The 23,914-nt window shown below is 45.9% G+C and overlaps 1 protein-coding gene across 1 annotated transcript in view; it reads right to left on the minus strand.

Annotated features, from left to right (window-relative positions):
• The window catches only part of THADA (Thyroid adenoma-associated protein homolog), a 104,680-nt gene that overhangs the window by 24,721 nt on the left and 56,045 nt on the right, over positions 1–23,914 (minus strand). The window contains exons 23-31 of the mRNA XM_075872312.1: positions 23,610–23,848; positions 19,730–19,839; positions 19,221–19,341; positions 16,362–16,472; positions 9,975–10,097; positions 9,012–9,196; positions 6,441–6,717; positions 2,249–2,349; positions 937–1,022 (exon numbers count right to left, since the gene is read on the minus strand). Of these exons, the coding sequence (XP_075728427.1) occupies positions 937–1,022; positions 2,249–2,349; positions 6,441–6,717; positions 9,012–9,196; positions 9,975–10,097; positions 16,362–16,472; positions 19,221–19,341; positions 19,730–19,839; positions 23,610–23,848 (1,353 nt within the window). The remainder of the gene's footprint in view (positions 1–936; positions 1,023–2,248; positions 2,350–6,440; positions 6,718–9,011; positions 9,197–9,974; positions 10,098–16,361; positions 16,473–19,220; positions 19,342–19,729; positions 19,840–23,609; positions 23,849–23,914) is intronic.

A 23,914-nucleotide genomic window follows, 5' to 3' on the forward strand; every position in this document is an offset into this window, starting at 1 on the left:
TGGGCGTTGCGGGCGTAGCGGTAGCGGTCGGCACTCAACAGGAGCCCTCGAAAGGTAAGCGTCAGTATTGGGCTGATGCACGGAGGTGGGGCTGATGGCTATTTAACAGAATCGTCCGCAGTTTTCTTCTGAAGAAATAAAGTTTACCATCAATCCCAGTTTTAGGCACACGGCAGGCCCAACGCGTCTCGGTGGCTTTCAGCTGCCGTCACTAGTAGCGAACACAAAACTCGTAGGCTTTGAAGGGCCTACCGGCGGCCCTGTTGCCGTTGTTTAGCATATGATCTATCACTTGCAACTTGGAGCAGCCGTATGGTGGCTAGAAGGGGGCAGCCGTGTGGCTTTAGTATCGCCCCATAACGTGCTAAGATAACCGACACAACATACAAAACACGCCACAACGCGCAGTGGCCACTTCGGCTTGGCTTGGATTGAATTGAGTTTCCGTGCAATAGTATGCTTGATGCTTAAGAGATGGCGCCAAATGATGCGTGCTATCATCATCAGTGGCTGGAACGAGCAGACGACATTATTGCGGCAGTTTTCGGGGGTGCGATAATTACTGGAGGAAAAAACTTTTTCGTATTTTTCTTGGGCGATGTGGGGGGTGCGAGAATTATGCGAGTGCGAGGATTATGCGAGTAAATACGGTAAATTTCACAGTCTACCAGGGTAAGTTTTTCATCTTTTTAAATGCCTGAAACGCAGTCCTTCCGGCCATATTATTGTGACACACAAAACAAAAGACAATCGGTAGTAAGACATTCACAGACTTTCACGAATGGTGTCACCTGCACCAAATTGTACTGCCTACAGTAGCTGTCTCCTGATATGGAATCTCACAAACTACATCAACCGTACCACACAACATGTATATTACTCTACCTTTGCATTGACGGTCAGGAAGGCAATGGGAAATGCAAGGAAACAACTTACCCAGCTGGCTGGGTTCTGGAAGACATTGCAGCCAGGACAAAACGACGTCCAGATACGCTGCCCTTGACACAAAGCACTTGTTCATCCTGAAAGAGAATAAAATGGGCAATATGCTGCGCTATCCACAACAGTGAATCGCTGCACTAACCCAAACCTAAAGTGCAAGGAACTCTCGGGAATTCAAACTCCGAAATTTCATACACAGAGTGATGTTTGTCTTTTAGAAAAAGATTTTAATTTATATCATATACAAATCAATTCTTCACACTGAGTATTTCATAGCCTGCTAAAAGCAAAAATATGATTCCTTTGTTCTTATCTGAGGTAATTTTATGCGAAGCTATTTTTTGGACGATCTACGCCGGCCCCGGGACATCAAGGCCCACTACTCGCGACTCCAACTCCCACGACACCCACTACTGCTCCTGTCGCTCCAACTTCATTCACCCGCTTCACCCAGTGCATTCAACCAGCTAAAATAATTGGCAAAACAAAAGATTCTTTGCGAGCCAACAGCTTCGCCATTTTATCGGTGCCTGCTACATGCAGATGGTTGATATTTTGAGGTAATTAAGATATTATAAAAACCGATTTGCCCAATTTTAATGATTTTCCCAATTTTATTGGGAAAATTTATCAATTATTCTTGAACAAATTGATATCAGCATATTTTAGAACAATCGAAGATTTCAGCTACACCATTTTTTGCTGGCCTGCTATGTTTTCAATGCGTTTATAGGGTACTCGATCAAAGCTGTACCGGTTGGCTTATTCTGTTGATTCATACTTTTTGCCTATCCATACAGGAAATATTTGCTGCCTTTGTCCCTTCTAGATGAACATTCGCATTTGTATATTTTTAAAAGTGTCAGAAAGAAAGCCGATAGTCATAGGTCTGCACTTATCATAAAGCAGCAACAGATGTGATGATTTGCCATCCCTGCTACTTCTGGCATGTTACACTGAGTCAAGCTTAACCTTGCACCTGATGATTGAAACGTCATGTACAGTAGACCCCCAGTAAACAGAAATGTGTTAAACGCAACCGCTGCTTTAATGGAACAAACACTTTTGACATGATTAGTTTCGTAGCTGTATTCTGCATTGTTGCTTCTCTCAATAAATGGAACTCCTGGTAAATGAACATCTTTTCCTGGTCCTTTCAGGTTGCGTTTAATGAGAGACTACTGTACTTCAAACAAAATTTGGTGTCCCCTAGAGTTCTGAATTACTGAAAGTCTACTATGCCCAGTCAAATAAGAGCCCACCACGGACACAGAAAACAGTTTAGGAGCCTCAGGCTATAACTTACGAGCTGGCCAGCCAGACTTTTTCTTCAAGCTTGGTCGAGAACAGCGCAGCAAAGGATGGCTCCATGCAAGACTGCCTCGTGTAGCCTATCACTTGCAGCACCTACACAAAAAAGCAAGAGACTTTGCGCACGAATTTCTCAAACTTGTGGTACGGGTTATGTGTGTGTGTGACAATATAGCATAAAATGATAGGAAGCTGATCTAGTTGGTAGGGGCTCGCCACAAACGATGGAAGGCATGCAAATCAGGCGCAAGAGAAGTCGGGACAATGCAAACGCTGCTCAAGATGTCCCTGACTTCTCTCTCATGGCCGTGTTTACAAGTATAGTAATGTTTATGAGTGACTATACTACAGTCAAATGCCACTACAACGAATGCCGGTTCAACGAAATTTCCACTACAATAAATAATTCTCAGTTCCCCGTCAGTAGCCAGTAGGAGTCAATGCATAAATATTCTCGCCACAACGAGCACTTCTTCTTCTGCCATCCCTCTTCAATGAAATTAGACGGTGTGATTCCAGGCTCAGATATTTAATGTTATGCAGTAAACACAATCTTTAACATTTTGATGGACCTTCAGAACCTTAAAACATGTCGACGAAGTCTAAATAACACGTTGGCACAACCAGAAACCGCCGCTGTTTACCAAGCATGGGTGCCGCCATTGCTCGACAGCAATGGCAATGAGACTGCCCTGCTTTTGCCACTGGCTTGCTTTTGAGCCGCAGGCGATCCAAAGCTGAAGCTCAGTCACTCTGGGGTGCTATTTTACACACTGTATAATTACACCATATTGTCAAATTTCGTAATGGCGGAATTTTAAGCCAATCAGAGAGGTCATAGCAGCTCACTTGGTCAATTAGCAACGATCGATGGCGGAATCTGACATGGCGAAATTTGACAATGTCCAGAATAGCACCCCAGTTCATGGTTTATTTCATGCAGCTGCGGGGTGCAATCACGGAACGATGCCTTTTCCGATTCCGATGCTTATCATTCTGTTTGCACTTGGCCAGTTTGGTAACTAATCAGAGCGGCTGTTTGTCTGCATTATAAACAAAATCAGCCAGCCGCAAGTGATGGATAATAGGAATAGCATAGAATAAGGCAAAAGTCACCGCTGTACGATACCCCACCTTCATCTCGGCATTGTTGCATACACTTTGATGGTGGACAGCTGCTGGTGTTAACATGCTAATGCAACTAACTGTTAGGTTCGTTCATGAAAACCATTGTGGCCATTGCATGGCCACAACGGCATGCTGATGAAAAGCATGCTGATTATTTCAGCATGCTTTTCACCATGGCGTCGCAGTGCATGAGTGAGAATCACATCGTGACGCTCCAGGAAGAGAATAGGAAGCAGCCAACACTTTTTGTGTTATGGGAATAAATGTTTGTTTGGCTAGCTCAGATCAGCTATAATTTTTCGATTTCACTACAATGAAATTTTCACTTCAACAAAATTTTTTCCTCACCCCATCAGTTTTGTTGTAGTGCGGTTCAACTGTATGCCGCTTATTTTTGTCTACAGATGCTGTGACATTATGATAATTGCACTTATGATATTAAGCCGAGTGCAGCACAAGATGCTAAACTGATCATTTTATAACAATGGCAGTAACTTTGCCTGACTGTAAACAACCAACTGTCACACATGTCATGCTTTAGTGTTGGCTGTTGCGTTGCCTGCATGTGCTCTCAGCTGCAGTTGTGTAGATAGCACTAACATGCACATGTTGTCACATCCAGCACAAGCTAACGTTTTAACAAGATTGCATTACAGAGCTCATTTTGCACAACTTCCGACGTCGGCGTCATTGGTGGTGAGTGAAAAAGCAGCATTGTCCGTGAACAAAAAATAAAGAAGCGTGAAAATAAGATGAATAATAAAAATCTTCGATTAGAGCAAGAATCGAACTCAGGCCTGCTGCATGGCAAGCAGATGTTCTGCCACAAAGACGTGTCATTGTTTTAAATTGCTTAGGAAAAAAACACTGTAATCGGACACAGCTTTAGAAGTCCACAGAATTTCCTCCTCAAAGGCAGATGAACACAATGGATGCATACTTCAGAATGGCGTCATGAGCCAGACAGCAGGCGACCCCACCTTGGAAGAACTTTGCTGAATGACATTAAGAAATTTGTAGGTGCACGAAGACTGAAACAAGAAGACGACACACAGAGCGCTACTTTAGTATAACTGGTAGTAGTGCTCTGTGTGTTGTTTTACTGCTTCCGTCGTGGCGCGCTTACCAGTTTCATAATGGCACTGTACCAACTAGCTCGGACCCATTTACTGATTCAGTAGATTTGCAACCTCAGCAAGATTATTTCTTTAGTCGCAGAGGCTTAAGGCTGACACGCTTCAGTCTCCAGTGCGGGGCCTCTCTGGACTTTGTGGGGATCTGAGGCACGCCCGCGACCATTTTGCGGGCATTCCGCCGCACGGCCACACCTTTTTGCTCTTTATGCTCTGATAACGGCGTGTGGCGATAGATGGCGCCACGTGCGGGCACGGCACGCGGTACGCGCGCGCCGAGGGAGCGGTTTTTTTTCCGTGGTCGGCGCCGGGTAAGCACGTGTTTTTCTTCGTCTGCGTCCCCTTTGGGAATCACCGGACTGTAGCCTGCCTGGGGTGGCCTTGGGCACCTCGGCAGGCGTGTTTACTTGAGTGCTAGCTTCGATAGCGTACGCGAAGTCCACAGCGGTGCCTATTGCTTGAGTGGTCGTACCACACCGAGCCGCACTTGCCGTAGGCCTACGCGTACGAGGTTTGCCCTAACACTTGCGACCAGGCCCAGTGGCCATCGAGAGAGTGCGCAGCATAGCCGCGAGGGACCTTTTCCCGACCGGCGTGTCAAAGCTCGCCATTGCCAGCTGCGACGTGCTCGCGGTTTCCCCTTATTGTGAACGTCCGCGTGCGGGTGCCTTTGCTCCCCGCGTTCCGGGAGCGGATGTTGTACTGTTGTTCGGGGCGCCGCCAAAGGCAATAAAGTGTTGTGTGTTTTGTATTGGAACACTGTGTGTTTGCTGCGCCCCGCTAAATGCCTTATTAGTTGAGCGCGTGCGGAGCGGTGCGCTACACGCGAGTAAGTGACGGAGTCGCGGCCCTGTGGCTCGCTAAGCGTGAACCCGCTGTGATCCGCTACGGTGAGTAGCGGGGTCACCATAACTTCTTTCAATTTGTATACGACTATGTAAGAATGCCATGTAGGGGAAGGAGTCTTGTAATGCACATGTAATATAGTGCGGCAGAAATGCAGAATCGTGCCATACGTCAAAGCATGTGAACTGTGCAACGAGTGGGCGTTTAATCATCGTCACCACATTTAATCACATTTAATCATTGACATCCACAAAAGCATGTATCAACAAAGTGAGCAGCTACGTAAGAATGAAAGTTGCCTTATAGACGTGCAGTGGGCCTTTCGCTCACTTGAAAAAGGAAGAATTAAGACACAGTGGGGACTTCGCAAGTGTACTTACAGCATACATTTTAGGATAGTTTGAAATAGGCAATGTTAAGAGCACAGACATTAATTTCCTTGTGGCACCTTTGAGGCAGTATTGAGAACCAAAGCAGGCTAGCTATTGAGAAGGCCCTGATGACGCTGTAGAGCTCCATTCTTGAAGACCAAGCTATGCTTATTTAAAAAAATACCACCATGGTGCCACCTCTCTCGATGCTCTCTAAAACTAAAACTGCAACTGGGCATTATAAAAGCCTCTCCAAATATTTAACCGTATCGTGCTGGTGCAAATGAGGTTTCCAGTTGTAGTAAGTGGGCCATCAACCACTTACCAAAGAAAAGAGAAAGTGGATAAAAAACAAACAAGAAGAATGCCACATTTTTGTGTCAATGCATCTTCAAGATAGTACTAACGATTTGCCCTGGTTTGGGCCTAACTGCTTACAAAAAAAAAAAATTCAGCCTGTTCAACATTGTGAAAAACCATGGACAGCAAAGCTGTAAGCGCACGTGTCTATGTGATTGTATAGTAAGATTACATGGTGTCACGAATCTGCCACAACATTTGAAATACACGTTTGCGCTCAACTGGTCTAAGTGAGATCCCATGGTCTGACAGCTTCAGCTTCTGGAAATAAAAGGCTCAATCAAGAACAGCTTCGCTGTTAAAACATGTCAGAGACAGCTCATAAAGGTGGGAGTATCAGCATTCTGACCTGAAGGAGTGTTCCGTGAACGGCGTTGTGGCTAATGCAGCGGTCGTTGGCTGCTGGCAGGGACGAGATCAGCTGCAGCAGTAAAGTGCGTCTCGCAGAGGGGGCCACCAGTGGCACCAGGGCACGTGCTGCCAGGGCACGCACCTTCCACACGGGGCTGCGGGCACATTGTGCAACGTACGGCACAAAGTCTTCCAGCCGAAAGCTGCCTTCCACCACCGATGGGAAGAGGCGCGCCAGCAGCAGCAGCACGGGAAACGCATTGGATGCCAGTACCCTGAGTGACAGATTCATCCCGCGAGATTAAACGGACCAAAGAAACAATGCCCCTCTGAGAGACAACACTCTTCCAAAGGCTGCCAATGCTAAAGCAAATGCTTGGGCGAGTTTGTTCATACTTGAGATAGAATAGCTTAAAAAAAAAAGAAAATACACAAAAAGACCCACTGAAATGAAGGAAAGTGTAAATTTAAAGGCTCGTTTCCTTTTGTTAGGCACAATATTAATGGGAACTAACACGCACTAATGTCAGAGAAAGCAAAGGAGATGTCATTACAAGTAATTGTTATGTAAATTTGAAGAAAGAAAAGTGGACAGAAAGATGACTTGCCACCGGCAGGTTCCGAACCTGCGAACTTCGAATAAGTAGTCTGATGCTCTACCACTGAGATACGGTGGCATTTATCCCCCTGTCTACTTTATATATATATATATATGTACATTTATACAGGGTATATATGTGCATTTAGACATGGGAGTGTCAGTCAGTGCCACCTATTGACGTGGCGGCGAGTGTGGAACACTCTTCTTGCCTGTTTGTTATCACGCAGTACGTGACCTTATTACGAGATGGCAGCTGACCAATAATCCCTTGCGTACCTCCTCAAAACATCAAGTCTGCCAGAAATAGACCCTCGTTCTGGCAGACTTGATGCCTTAAGGAGGTATGCGAGGGATTATAAGTCAGCTGGGGTCAGCTCACGAAAGCTTATTTTACATAAGCTTTCGTGAGCACTGGCTATCAGCAGTGACTGAAACGGCAATACACATACTTGTGGAATTAAGACTTGCTTCATTACAATCTTGCGACAATGCAAAAAACCTCAACATGACGAGTGGGGTTTCATTTTCATGTACAACAATAATTCAGAGACAATGTTGAACCCATTTTCCTATTATCGATTAGAACCTAACAAAATGTGAGCCCTGCCCACAGCATCACGGTGTGCCTGCCATTCACATGTGAAATGCAGTCGTGTTAGCTGGTTCACGCTTAGACTGAAAGTATCTGTTCCTGGCTAATGTAAATACAGCTGAACCCCGCTACAACAAACTCACGGGGCACGGAAAATATTTCGTTGAGGCAAAACTTTTGTTGTAGTGAAATCGAAAAAATATAGCTGACTTGAGATATCAAAACAAAGGAACGTTATTCTTAAAATTAAAAAAGTGTCCACTGCTACTATTCCTTCCCAGCAGCCTCACAACGCGATTCTCAGTCATGCATAGCGAGGCCATGGTGAAAAGCACGCAGAAACAACGCCTACATCCGCTTTGGTGAATGTACCAAACAGTTGCATTAACACGGTAACACCAGCAGCTGTCCGCTGTCAAAGTGTACCGACAACGCCAAGATGGAGGCAGGGTATCGTGGAGCGGTGACTTTTGCCTTATTTTAGGCCATTCTTATCATCCATCACTCCCGGCTAGCTGATTTGGTTGATAATGCCAACAAACAGCCGCGCTGATTAGGTACCACACTGGCCAAGCACGAATAAAATGATAAGCATTGGTATCGAAAAAGGCATCGCTCGGTGGTTGCACCCAGCAGTTGCGGCAGCTGCGTGAAGGAAACCATGGACTGAGCGACTGAGCTTCAGCTTCGGATCGTCTGCGGCTCGAAAGCAAGCCAGTGTCAAAAGCAGGGCAGTCTCATTGCCATCGCTATCGAGCAATGGCGGCGCCCATGCTTGCTGAACAGCAGCGGTTTCCGGTGGTGCCAACGCGTGTTTTAGGCTTTGTCGACGTGTTTTCAGGTTCTTAAAATGCATCAAAATGTTAAATATTGCGTTTCCTGTATAGCAATTAATATCTGAGCCTGAAATTGCATCGTGATAATTCGTTGAAACGGAACGGCAGAAGAAAAAGTGTTCGTTGTGGCAACAATAATTATGCGTTGACTCCTATAGACTGCTGTCGAGGAATCGTGAATTTTTCGTTGTAGCAGAAATTTCATTGAAGCGGCGTTTGTTGTAGCGGGGTTCGACTGTACCACACCTATTAAGAGGTAACTGTTTGTCACTACTGCTCGAAGCACTACGTTTGGCTGAACAGAGATGTCAGAACCCCTGACAAAATTAACCATGACATTGAAGTTTCCGAGTTATAACAGGCATGCCTGTGAGGAAAAGTCAACAGTTGAAACTCTCAGGAATTTCTTAACGTCACAAAAATGGGTAAGCGCTAATCAGGCAAAAAGAGAGAGGATGGTTATGGTTTGGAGACAGGATAATCTGCGAAGTATGCAAACGTTTAAGAGTGAGGGAAAAATGAGCAGGAGAAAGCACTCACAGATCACGTGAATATGCGGCCGACTTGGAGAGCTCTTGCAGAAGGAAACGGAAGAGCGACGGGAAGCGCAGAAAGAAGACATGGCCCGTCAGGCAGTTCTTCCTCTGCGTCTCCTCTCGGCTACGGTTGACACCGAAGATGCGAGTCATCAGTGTGCTGAAGAGCAAGGTTGCAGCATTCCTCACCTGCACGTAGCCACGGCAAATTCTATAGACTGCATGTGTCATCCGCTACAACACAAACCTATATTTTAAAACATCAGTGTCTAAGACCAGAATATAGCTCTGACTAACACAGAGAAATACAGCAGACTCTCAATACTTTGATGACAGGCCGAAATGTGGGAAAAAAAAGTGTGATTTGATCACTTTTCAAGCTGCGGAACACACACACACATACAATCTGAATGCAGTGCAATCTTTAACACTTTCTTGAAATTTCAATTGCACGGTGCCATAATTATTACGGTAGATTACAGCTAAGAGTATGAATAGCCAGCCTGCCAGCATCTATGTAAAACATGCATCTTTGAAAAATACCACCGAATTATTTACTGATAAAGAAGCAGAGAAATTCAAATGATTACCAGTGGAGACCTTAGTAAGTGCATGCACAGCTCTCCGAACCCATTAACAATGCTCAAATCTACATTACAAACATGCAGCTTAACAAAGCTGTAAATGACAAATAACAGCAATACAGACACTTTTTATCTGAGAGCTAGTTGCTCCTGTTACACACAACAAAAGGGATTTACTCTTTTACTCGGTGGCCTCAGTTAGAAGAATTGGAAATGCTGCTGTGATGTTTGAAAGCCTCGTGTTACACACAACAAAAGGGGTTTACTCTTTTACTTGGTAGCCTCAGTTAGAAGAATCGGAAATGCTGCTGTGGTGTTTGAAAGCCTGCGTTGTTCACCGATCCGTCAAAACAGTGAGTAGGCAAAGGAGATGCTTTACTCACCGACCAAATCTTAGATTCAAAGCCAATGATGGCCACTTGAATGCCATCGGCAGCATACGGCATCACCGCATCACCAAGCCTTGCTTCACGAAAAAGTGCTCGCAGCACATTCATAGCGTGAACCTGAAAAACCATCACTCGTTGATTCAACTGTATAACATCACCATGTCATCAAGAAAGCAAAAGAACATTGTGAAAACTGCCTCCTGATTACCAGATCTGTCATTATCAAGCAAAATTTCGAATTGACCCATTGGCCTCTGCAGCCGACAATCCGCCGGCCGCTCAGAAAATAGTTGCTTTTGACAATGTTTTATAGATGACAGTACATTATTTGATGTTTGTGATTTGCATTTTCTTGATATGTTCCCCACTAGATGGACATAGTTTTTGGTAGTTGGAGCTGTTTGTAAGTGTGCGGTTTTCATTCAGCGGCGAAGGGTGCACGTTCCCAGCTTTTTCAAAAGACAGCGTAGTGCAAAAAACGTAGTCCAACAGATGAAGAAATTGTTAGTCTTGTGCTTGACAGTGACACCGAAATTGACATGTGTGATGATCATGATGTTCTGTTAGAGGACCCCTCAAGGCTATGCTCAGTTTGCAAGGCACACGGCAAAAAAGTTCTAGAGCCGATGGAAGTGCAAAAAATGTGAAGTTTCTCTTCACATGCCTGTGTGCTTCAAAGTTTTTCACATGCAAATATAGTACTGAAACTGCTGATGCAGTGACACATCGCTCAGAGGATAAAGCAAGCTTTGTTATTATACGGCATCTTTTGGAGATTTTAATGTCATTTATATTCCCCGACCCATGCCACCTGCCGATGCAAAAACTTACCCTCAGGATACTTGGCAGGAACAACCACAGTGAGCACAAAAGCCAAGGGGTTAACAGTGAAGCTATTTAGGCTTGCCAAAAGCCAGTCCGGCTTTATCAGAAAACTTCAGCCGTGGCATCCAACGTGCCGAAAAAATAAAAGGAGGAGGAGAGAAGAAAAACAAATAAAACAAAGTAAAACTTCTCGGCAGACAGGATTTGAAACCGCACGGTCCGAAGTCAAGCTTCCTAACCACTGAGATATCCAAAGACGCTATGGCAATTGTGGGAGCGACTGGGTTTTCCTGCTCTGGGAGAATAAGAAAAAAAGTACGGAGAAAGAGAAACTAGGAGAAAAAAAGCATAGCATTAAAAATATATAAATTAATTTTTCTTCACAGCAATTGTGGTATAAGGCGTCGCTACCGACTACAGCGCTGTGCGGTGGCACGCGCTCGGTGGCCGCCACGGGGAGAAGAAGAAGATGGAATAAACAAGATGTCTCCGTTTATGCTGTGCTATTCATTATGTACGATGTAACATATTTTGGCGACGAGGATTCACCAGCCCATGTGCTACCGGCCTGAACCTCATCTGTGCCCTCGTTTATTGCCTACCATCTTCTACGATGAGTATTTCGGGGCTACAGCCGCCACCTCCGTTCCTGTCGTCACCTGGACACCCGGACATTCCATGGGAGCAATGGATCCAGGCTTTCAAGAATTACATGGTTGCTTCGGGCGCCTTCGACCTACCTGCCATTCGTCGGAAGGCGATCCTGCTCAACTGCTTGGGCTTGGAAGGACAACGTATCTTCCAGACTCTGACGACTACTGACGACCCGTGCCTCGTGCCTGCGAGCGCTGCGGCAGGTACACTGACGTCCCCTAGTCCTGATGTGTTCGACCGCGCCATCGCGACGCTGGAAGGTCACTTCAAAACCACGTCGAACGTCACTGCAGCGCGTCACCGTTTCCGTCGACGTACGCAGGCCCCAGGTGAGACTGCGGCTGATTACGTCACCGCGCTGAGAAGTCTTGTAGGAGCATGCAATTTCGGTGATCTAACGGACGACATGATACGCGACCAGCTCATAGAGAAAACCACAAGTGGATACTTACGTGAACGCCTTCTGCTGGAAGAGTCTCTCACGCTTTCTAAGGCTCTTACCATTGCCAAACAGCATGATCAAGCGACTAATGAAGCAAGAGAACTTGCACAAAATGACTTGCAAGTTCATCGTGTAAAAGATACTTCAAATCACAGAGAACGGCATTGTAGCACATGTACTTGCTATAACATGCACGGTCAAAGTCGCATATCTCCGAAAGAGCAAGTATGTTATCGTTGTGGTTCTACGGCACACCTTGCAAATAGCTCTCTGTGCAAGGCCAAAGCGCATAGGTGTCGACAATGTGAGAAAATTGGCCATCTTGAAAAGGTGTGCAAGTCATTGCGGAAGTTTGAGAAGAATGTTCAGCATGTAGCGGAAGGTAACGATACAGCTGATCCAGACGACCATTTAAGTGTTTGTCAGAGCTGGAGCCGTAAGAAGGGAATTTACGCAGCGTTGGAAATAGAAGGAATTTCTGTACCATTTTTGATCGATACAGGATCATCGGTTTCGATCCTGGCCGAAGAACTTTACCAACGCTATTTTTCTAAAGCGTATCCACTGAAGTCTACATCCGTCCAGCTTCTCGATTATTCGAAGGCAGCAATTCCTATACAAGGATGCTTCATTGCTACTGCCTCATTTCACGGCCGATGCACTTCTGTTCTACTATACGTTGTGCCTGGGGGAACAACCATTCTGGGATTAGACGGCATCGCTGCTCTGGATATGAAGATCCAAGGGTCACCGCTCAGGTGTCTTCTAATGACGCAAGAAACTCCTGTGCTACCTCCAGAATTACGTTCTGAGTTTGAGCACCTATTTGCAAAAGAGCTGGGAACTGTGAGAGGTTTCACTCACAAGGTCAGAGTTCGCGCGTCTGTACAACCGGTGGCCAGCAAACTGAGACGACTGCCACTTGTCATTCGCGAGCAAGTCTCGGCAGAAGTTCAGAAATTAGAAGCTCAGGGCATCATTGAGCGTGTCGACTCTTCTGAGTGGGTCTCCCCTATTGTCGTAGCCAGAAAAAAAGACGGCTCGATTCGCATGTGTGTTGACTTACGGGAGCCAAACAAAGCTGTGGTAGTAGACAGTTTTCCTTTGCCACAAACTGAGGAGCTCCTGAACAGCCTGGCTGGGGCACAGCGTTTCTCGAAGCTAGACTTAGCTTCTGCATATCACCAGTTACCGCTCAGTTCAGAGAGCCGTGACCTTACCACGTTCATCACTCACGATGGACTATTTCGCTTCAAGAGGGTTTGCTTCGGACTGGCGTCGGCGCCATCAGCGTTCCAGAAAATGATGCACATGATCTTGAAAGGGTGCAAATGTGTCCTATTTTACATTGATGACATCATCGTGTATGGGCGATCCCGAGAGGACCATTTGGGAAACTTGCGCGCTGTATTGCAACGTCTTTCTGATGCTGGCCTCCGGCTCAACAACAAGTGTGTCTTTGACGTGGCAGAGTTGACTTTTCTAGGTCACGTTGTGAGCGCCAAAGGATTATTTCCGTTGATGTCATCCATTGAGGCGATAACAAAGGCACCATCACCTACAAATATTAACGAACTCCGCTCGCTACTGGGGCTTGCAGGCTTCTATTCCAAGTTCATTCCTCATTTTTCGGATGTTGTCGAGCCAATGCGCGCCTTGCTACGAGGACAAGCCTCTTTCGTTTGGAGTGCGGCAGCACAGAGCAGTTTGGAGCGCCTGAAATCTCTGCTCACATCTTGCGAAGTGCTTCATCTTTTCGATCCTCACTTGCCTGTGTTCGTTACAACTGATGCTTCAGGATATGGATTAGGTGCAGTACTTCAGCAGGACAACGGGACCTCACTGCAAACTGTCGCATTCGCCTCCCGCACACTTCAACCGCATGAGCGGAAATACTCAGTCGGCGAACGTGAGGCCCTTGCCTGCGTCTGGGCTTGCGAACACTGGCACGTTTATCTATGGGGACGACCTTTCATCTTACGAACGGATCACGCAGCGCTGGTTACGCTCCTTTCGACGAAAGGCACCGGTCACCGACCATTAAGGATTGCGCGCTGGTCCTCACGGTTGCTCTGCTACAACTATACCGTCGAATACAGGAAAGGTAGCGAAAACGTCGTGGCTGACGCTCTCTCCAGGCTACCCGTCCAGAGTTTAATCCGCGATGCACCAGAAGAGGAATTTATCTGTTTGTTGTCTCCCGTAGTTACCATGCCAGAACTTCAAGAAGCAAGTGCCAATGATCAGATTATCTGTGAAGTTAAGCACTTCACGACTACTTCTTGGCCTGACAAGAAATCACTGTCAAAAGAATTGCTACCTTACTTTTACGTGAAGGCTGAACTCTCTGTCGTAAGTGATATCCTATGCCGGGGTGACAGGATTGTCGTGCCTGCAACTTTGACACGCCGCCTTATGGATCTGGCCCACGAGTCACACCCAGGCATTAGTCGTACCAAAGCTCGCCTGAGAGAGTCCTATTGGTGGCCATGCATGGATAGTCACATTGAAGAACTGGTGCGCACATGCGTGATTTGCCAGTCTTGTGACAAGTCCGCACGTACCTTTCCAGCGCCACTGCAACCTGTTCCTCTTCCTGACGCGGCGTGGGAAAAAATTGCCATCGACATTGTGGGACCATTCTCGCAAGCTTCGGCCGACTACCGTTATGCAATTACTGCCATTGACTATTATAGCAAGTGGCCTGAAGTGGCGTTCGTGCGAGATGCGACCACTTCTACAGTGAAGAAGTTTTTACTTGAACTTTTTGCGCGAGAAGGCTACCCACGTAGTATTGTATCCGATCATGGACCACAGTTCTCTTCAGCAAGCTTTGACGAGTTTCTCACGGAGCGTGGAATAACGCACTACAACTCTTCCGTGTATTACCCACAAGCTAACGGCTTGGTGGAAAGATTCAATAGGGTGCTGAAGTCGTACATTCAACTAGCCCTGCTTGAACGTCGTGACGTACGAACAGCCATGCTTGATTACCTGCAAGTATATCGCTGTACGCCTCACGCGACTACTGGTGCGACACCCGCTGTTCTTCTTCATCGACGCCAACCTCGCACCAGACTTGACATATTGGGATTGCCCGACAGATGCTTCAGCACGGACCCGTCAAGGGCGATTGAACAGTTGCGAGAGCGCGTACAAAACAAGCAAATGATCTCGAAGAGCTACACCGATGAAAAACGTGGAGCCAAGGAACCCAGTTTCGTCGTTGGTGATTACGTGCGCGTTAAGACAACTGCAGCTCACGGTAAGCTGTCTTCACAATTCTCCGCGCCCAAGAAGATCATTGGAAAACGTGGACCGGCCTCGTACCTCTTGGAAGATGGGCGTGTGTGGAACGCATCCAAGTTAATCGCAGTTCACCCCGGAGCGGTCAACAAAATGAAATCGGGCACCCCTGCTGTTATGAACTGGACACCTGCATTTAATCGGTCTTCTCATGCAGTACAGCCTGAAACCTCTGCTCTTATGAACTGGTCCCCTGCATCTGATCGGTCATCTAGTGCGCCCCAATGGGACACATCAAGAGCGGATGGTCATGAAAGGGCAGACCCCGTATCATCTCCACTAGACGGCACGCAAGCTTTGACCAGTCCAGGATTTAATGCGCCTGCAAGGAAAAGCAAGCGTAAAAAGAAGACCCCAAAGAAATTGAAGGACTTCATTAGGAAGTAGACAAAAACAGTTTTGTGTGTTTCTACCATTTATTTTTTATTTTATTTTATTTTATTTTTTTTTTGCAAGAGGGGATATGTGGTATAAGGCGTCGCTACCGACTACAGCGCTGTGCGGTGGCACGCGCTCGGTGGCCGCCACGGGGAGAAGAAGAAGATGGAATAAACAAGATGTCTCCGTTTATGCTGTGCTATTCATTATGTACGATGTAACAGCAATGTACACCATATAAAAAAAAAACAAAGAAAGAACAGACCACAGATTCAGTGCACTACTGTAATAAGTGTTAAGCAAAGCAATCATGCCTATTCTGCTGCCGTGTCGTTTTATCAAAGCCTCGTGTGATGCCCAAAGTGGTGCGATGCTCATCCTACCTTGTTCGCCGAACCAAACCATTTGCTCTCTCCCCTTAGTTCAATGAATGCGCAACATCGAAAGCCGACGCAAGCGATATCACATTGTGCAATTCACGCCGTAAATAACCTAGCCAAGCACAGCAAAAGGGTGGGAAAATAAGTGAGGCCGAGGAGCAGGCGACGAAGTAAAGTATAGCACAGTCACGTAGCACATGGCTACACATAGCGTAGCCATGTGTAGTTTAGTAAAGCAAGGGGGTGGAAAGGGCGAGGAAGAGGGGAACGCACCGAGCTCTGCTGTTTCCTCAGTTTTCACACAACTAGTGCGGTGAGCTACCCCTATCTTTTTTCTTCTTTTTTCCTTCTTTAAAATTTTAAATCTTTGTAAAAGGGTACGAGTAGGTTAAGTACCTTGGGTTCTACTGATGCATCAGTGTCCATGGATGCCAGCACAAGAAGTTCTCTGATGGCTCGATGGAATGTTGCTAGTGAGCGCACCTCCGGCTCCGACACAAGGATGGCCTGTGGGTGAGCAAAGCCCAGAGTTCCTCATATAAGCATCACCACAACCAATTTTCTTCAATGCATTTACCGTATAAAACAGAATATAGGTCAAACTGGAATATAGGTCAACCCCCCAAACTTTGAATCTCCGAAAAAGAAATTCTTAAATATCACAAAGTATTGCGGCACACCCTTACCTTGATAAATACATGACACAACCAGCTGCACTGTGGTGATGTTTCTTTTTATTGGGACACTAATCTTATGTAGTTAAAAACCAGAAGGCCACAAAGCGCTGTCATTCGAACTCTTCCGAACTTCAGTCCGACGACATCTGCTTTTCACTAGTAACATCCCAGAGTGCATCATCCTCCGTTCCATGCACTGCGTTACTGATGCAGCATTTGCTGAAAGATGGAGGTACGCCACCACAGCGCAAAGTCCTCTCGCTTCATAAATCGGCGTACCCACGATGACGATCCCTTGAATTGCACCCTCGTGAGCCCAGAGTCGCGCATTGTCTCCAGCGCTTTTACGCGGATGCACTCCGCTGTTACGGATAGCGATCTTGCAAGCAGCTCCCGGACGAATTCGGCGAGTAGCATTTCCAGTTCAGGGTGCACTGCAGTCCGTCCGCGAAATGATATAATATACAGTAGAACCCTGCTGATACGTTTTTCACGAGACCGTAAAAAAAAACGTAGGAGCCGGGAAACGCAAGAGCCGAGAAACGCGAAAAATTGAGAAACAAGAGTAGTGGTGAACTGCACATAGTTTTATTTTAATTCTTTCACTTTAAAAATCATGCAGCGTTGCCTGGCGCATCTTCTCACACCCGACAAGCACACAAGGGGTTTTTCAAGCACCTGTAGTGCCATGTGGCTCTCACCATCGTCACTGCTGCGCACATATCTTTGCAATAAATCCAGTGCCGCCACGGCCGATGAGGACGTTGGCTCCGGTATCCGCTCCATCTCCTCCTCAACTTCCTCGTCACTGGTGCACGGAGCGGCGCACTCAGCCACGATGTCGTCGACAGATAATGTCACGGAGGTGACAACGGCGGTGTCAACAGAAGCGTAGTCACTGTACGCGATTCCACTGGCACCAACAGTCTCCATGGCAGTGTTCAGTTCGTCGCAGTCTGCGAACGCACCGTCTATTTGGAGTGTTGGAAGTGTAAAGGCACTATGGAAGACTATTTGGAGCGTTGGAAGCGTAAAGGCACTATGCTGCAAGCTCGTATAACTTTCACAACGACCGACACGAAACAAAGGCAATGCGAGAAGACTGCAGCAAGCACGGGTAGCACGGGCACACATGGGCGATGGTGACGGCGATCGGGCTATACCCTTTAAATCGGGCCGCCTGCGCGACCCGGTGGCGATAAGTTTAAACCAGCGTGGCACCCCAAGAAAACAAAAACAGGTCTCGGAGACCTTACTTTTACAGATGCCAAAACCAATTTTAAGGACCCAACGCGTCATAAACACAATCTTTCTTAGAGTGCAAATACGGATCTCAAAGGTCATGCTTTTGCTGGCATGAACCGAAAATACATCATAGGTGTTGCCCCCGGCACTTTGGGCGGCCAATCCCATCGTCAAGCCGCCAAGCCAAGCTGCATGAAAGACAACAAGGCTGCTCGAGCCGGCGCTTCGTGGCACTTCGCAACGTATGATGCGGGAACGGTCCCACAGTTGCGACGCAGCAGCGGGGTTCCCAATGCATTGGATCCTATGGGAGCTGTGCCGGGACTGGCCGAAAACGACGTAACAACCAGGAAAACGCAGCACACGGGAACGCAACAGCGGGATTCTACTGTATATATATTTTTTATGGTTGCTGCACGATGTGGTGCGCTGCTTTTGGCTCATCCAGCATCGGAAGTTTTTCTTCAATGCACCGAATCCCTGTTGTGCCACCTGGTTGCCGCGCACCTCTGTATTTTCAATAACCTTTTTCTTAAAGCTTATCATAAACTGCCGTTGACTACCACTCATTTCTGAAGGAAATCGAAAAAAGAAAACAGCACACTGACAGCAGATAACCAAGACAAAATGATGTCTAAAAGATATCTCTGCCTCCAGAGCAGCTAGGACTGTCATTTTTGTTGTGACATATAGCTGTATCTTTAGTTTACACAATGGTAGGTGTGAATTTTTTATTAAGATCGTCAAAAAATTAATTTTTGCCGAAAATTGGAGCATAAAGTGGGCGTGTCTGCAACACTGAAGTGCAAGGTGCGACAAAACTTGCTAAAATTATAAAAAAAAGCACTCTTACCGTTGTGTAGCTTATGTTCATTAGTATACAGGCATGTGCAAATAGTAGCTCTGCAATACAAATTTCCTGTCTTTATGTACTGGCAAACGATAGGTAATTAATTTTAGGATATCTAGAAAACTAATTGGTTTAGAAGAACAGTAATTGAATTTTTGAAATCAGCATCAAAAACTCGATCACATTGTAAATTTTCTTTATAAACGCATGAAAATACCTGACATTTCGTCTCAAGTACAGTGTTCCCCCTTAATCAAAAGTGACATCGCGGCAGTGACTACTTGTTGTGAGGTCACATTAAATGGTAAGATCATGTTTAAAACACCAGTGGTTTGATTTTTTGGTGCTTCCAGCCTATACTTGGTGCTTCCAGCCTATTAATGCAATACGTACAACAGGGTCCCACATTAACAAGGGTGCGCTACTTGACTGATGGACTGAGCTACGAAATGCATCAATGTGAAGCAAAGATTTTTCACCCACCTGAACCATAAATGGAATGCCAGCACTCCGACGTGTGGCACAGATGCCCTTGTCCTTGATGACTGCCATGATGTTCCCAAGCCAGGTGCCCGGAAGGTTTGCCAACTCTGGGTGTTTGCATCTAGCATGGCAACAACAGGGACGCAGAAAATGCATGAAAGTGGCTGTACACTTCAGTGGATTCGTCATAATTCAAACAAAATTCAAATTCTCGATTGCCTGTTTCTGTTTTCAATGTAATACTATTAAGTCAAATTTCTCCAGTGCATAAACTTGGTTAGTTCATACTCTCTGCTTGTCGATCGTAAATAAATATCTGCTGCCTTGTTGCTTCTAGCTGAAGTGGCCAAAGCACTAGCTCTTCCCTTCAATCCAATGAATTGGCAACATCGAAAACCATCACAAACGGTATCACACAGTGGAATTCCCAGCGTAAATAACACAAATGTATTAACTTCCTAAAGACATCACAGAACCAATGCGCTAACGTAGTACGACAATTCACACACCTCCAAAGCATGTGGCACAGCTTTTGGAAAGCACTGTATGCTTGCTCGAAGGCTCCGCGATGCCTCACTGTCGACATCTGCTCCATGAAGAAGTCTCCAATAGACAGCACCTGTGGAACCCAAGTTGTGTGAATGTAGGCTTCATTAAACCTCTACTTTGTAATCTGCCACGTGCCAGCATGTACACCACAACAAACTTCACAGAGTGGTCGCAACAGCTGACACGGGCACCCATGGTTTTGCAATAACTTTAGCCGCAAGCTCAATACAGTACACTCTTGACAATTTAAACTGCGACAATTCAGATTTCTAGTTGATTCAAAGAAATATTGAAATTTTTGTCTGCTAACTATGCTCTCAATTAACCTTATGATCACTTAATTCTAAACTGCCCGACTGCATTAGTTATGTTGATTCAAATATATTTACTTGTCCAAAACTGAAAATATGTGCTGCCTTTGCTGCTTTACACTGAAAATTTGCATGCTTGTGTCACTAAAACTCCAAAATGAAGTCTATTTCTGACCTACAAAGCAGCCAAACTAGCCTAGCCATGTGCACCAACAATTTCATGCCCACTGAAGAAGTAAAAAAGAATAACGAAGACTGTCTGGCAATGACCTCTTTCGGTGAGGTCTGGCAAGGTCACTTTCACCACAGTACACTTCTGTAAAGCGAAAAAGCGAAAAGGGGCTTCTAGCTGTCATAGGACACAGAAACCCTTAATTACACATGCATGCAAGCACTATTAATTAATGAGAACCAGTATAGATTGCTGGAATCTAAAAATAAAAACTTCACTGGCAATTATGCAGAACTGCCCATGATGTTGCAGAAGCACTGAGAAAAAATAAGATACCGTATTTACTCGCGTAATGATTGCACACGCATAATGATCGCACCCCTAAATTTTGTCGTCTAAATTCGAGTTTTTTTCCCTGCGTAATTATCGCACCCTGAACTTGCCGCATCGACATGTCATGTGCCAAGTCTAGCTGAATGCGCCTATCATTGTTTCTGTGATATGAAAGCGGGCATCGCTATGCTAATGCTGTAAATTTACTGATTTAAGTGAAAGCATTCCTTATTTAGATGGAAGACACTGTTCTGACGCGCGTGACGTACTCACAACCTTCATAACTGATGCAAAGAAGAAAAAAATGCGGTGGCTTCGTTTCATGGAGTGCTTCACTCTGTCAGCCGCCATGTTTGTTTTGACATCCCGCACTGTTACAGCGGCGGCCACCTGCTGGTCGACCGTGTTTATCCCGCAGCAATGTTTTTTTTTTTCCCTGAGATTATGTTTTTTTGTGTGTGTGTGTGCTTTGTGATCATCTGTTGAAGCGCCGTTTCACCATGGGGCGGCATGCGAGCTTTACTGCCACGTTCAAGCTGAAGGCGCTTGACTACGCGCTAGAGGACGGCAACCGCGCTGCCGGCAGACATTTCGGTGTCGATGAAATCCGGATCCAATATTGGAAAAAACAGCGCGACATGCTCATGGCTACTAACAGCACGCAATGGGCTTTCCGCGGACCCAAATCTGGCAAGTTCCCTGACATTGAAAAGGCAGTCCTCGAATACGTCAAGGACATGCGCAAGGACGGTTATGCAGTGTCATTAAACATGATACGGACGCAGGCATGCACAGTTTCCCGGAGGCTGGGAATAGCCACAAAGGACTTCAGCGCCAGTTCTGGCTGGACGACACGCTTCATGCGGCTGAATGAACTGTCACTGGCATTTCCAACGCACTCGACGGAACGGAATATGACCCTCTGTGGGACAGTGAAGACACTGCCAGTTCCAACAGGGAATCGTGCGGTGACGGCACTGACGCCAGTGATGCTTCGGAGTTTGAATGAACGTTACGGGGACAGAGAGGTAAAAATAAAAGGGTAGTGTGCCATGCATATAGCTCCTGCGTAATGCGTGCATTTTATTACAAAGGTAAGCCTTAATTTACTTCTATTTTTGGTTATGTTCATGATAGCTACCGTAAAAATTCTGATTAGCGACTTTTTTGCGTTTCCGGTGCTCAGAATATTTTTCCACGGAAAATTTACCCCGCGTAATGATTGCATCCCGAAGTTGGAGTCAATTTTTTAGAAAAAAAAAAAAGTGCGATCATTATGAGAGTATATACGGTCATCATCATCATCATCATAATCATCAGCCTGGCTACATCCACTGCAGGACAAAGGCCTCTCCCATATTCCGCCAGTTAACCCGGCCCTGTGCTTGCTGCTGCCAATTTATACTCGCTAACTTCTTAATCTCATCTGCCCACCTAACCTTCTGTTTCCCCCTAACCCGCTTGCCTTCTCTGGGAATCCAGTTAGTTACCCTTAACGACCAGCGGTTATCCTGTCTACGCGCTTCATGCCCGGCCCATGTCCATTTCCTCTTCTTGATTTCAGCTATGATATCCTTAACCCCCGTTTGTTCCCTAATCCATTCTGCTCTCCTCCCGTCTCCCAAGGTTACACCTACCATTTTTCTTTCTATTGCTCGCTGTGTCGTCCTCAATTTAAACTGAACCCTCTTTGTAAGTCTCCAGGTTTCTGCTCCGTAGCTAAGTACCGGCAAGATACAGCTGTTATATACCTTCCTCTTGAGGGATAGTGGCAATCTACTTGTCATAATTTGAGAGTGCTTGAAAAATGTGCTCCACCCCATTCTTATTCTTCTAGTTACTTCAATCTCGTGGTTTGGCTCCGCGGTTATTACCTGCCCTAAGTAGACATAGTCTTTTACAAATTGAAGTGCACTATTATCTATCTCGAAGCGCTGGTCTTTTCCGAGGCTGTTGTACATTACCTTCATTTTCCGCAAATTAATTTTAAGACCCAGCTTTCTGCTCTCCTTGTCTAACTCCGTAATCATGAGTTGCAATTCGTCCCCTGAGTTGCTCAGCAATGCAATATCATCGGCAAAGTGCAGGTTACTAAGGTACTCTCCATTAACTCTTATCCCTAACTGTTCCCATTCTAGGCTTCTATACGGTACCTGACATTAATTAATATGTTCCCAAGTCATCTTTACGAGAACGGCTTAATTCAAACGAAATTCTGGGGTCCTCTTGATTTTGAATTATCGAGAGTGCATCACTACACACGCATGCAATAACTCATAAAAGCTTCATGTCATTTAGATTAAAACACAGTGGTATATTTAGGCTGGTGTGAATGTTTGAGTGCTTCGAATACTCAAATAATTAAGTCAAACTAAAATATTTTATACGTATTTCATGGATCCAGTGTGTGGACCGCGATAGCACTGCATGCCAAGTGGACGAAAAATGCCCATTTTGCAATGCGTAAAGATCATGCCAGTACTCTTTCAAAGGGACACTAAAGAGAAAAAATAAGTTGTTTCAGATTGATAAACTGCGCTCTGAGAGCTCTAATGCCATAAGCTTCACTGTCATAAAATCATTATTAGTGGAGAAAATCAAAGTTGAAGCTTCATTTTTAAATTTCGTACCATAATCTCTGCACGTGACGCAAGAAATTCCACAACGTATTTTTGGTATTTTTGCAGCATTCGCTCGATGAAGTTTTCTGAACTTCGTATGCCAAGTCTTCGGCAGCCACAGATTACAATGTACTTCAACTTTATTGATTAGAAGCTATGTAGGAACCAGTAGATGCCTTTGAAATTGATGACATCACACTGTTTGGTGCAAGAATGTCAAGGTGGCGTTTCCACCTGCATTTTCATTTCGCACGTTCTCTCGCTTACCAACACGATAAGAGTGGTGTTTTCTGGATTGTGGAATTGCACTTTACTAATGGGCAAAAGATCGTTTTGCTGTGTAGTGTCCCTCTAAGTAGAGAACACAAGACACACTCGCTCTGCACTACAAGTGGTCCCTTACTTGCTTTAAAGAGAGACAAACGCCCATGCCGGCACATCCGGATTCCAGCGGACATGCCTCACAGATGTCGCCGAAAAAGAGGGACACCTCGCGGTGCGCGCGCCAGCCGCACAGCAGCAACATCTGCGCTGCCACTGCGGTGCTCTTCACGGCATCCACGGATGGCCCGTCGCCCCTGTCGGCCTCAAATTTACGGCCCAGGCCTCTGTGCAGTGCCACTTGCATTTCCCTGAGAAGTCCTGCATGTGGATTCGTGGTTTAGAAGGTCACTTAAGCCAAGCAAAGAATCGACTTTTACTGATAAG

This window comes from Rhipicephalus microplus, chromosome 8, assembly GCF_043290135.1.
Source record: "Rhipicephalus microplus isolate Deutch F79 chromosome 8, USDA_Rmic, whole genome shotgun sequence".
NCBI classification, from domain to species: Eukaryota; Metazoa; Arthropoda; class Arachnida; order Ixodida; family Ixodidae; genus Rhipicephalus; species Rhipicephalus microplus.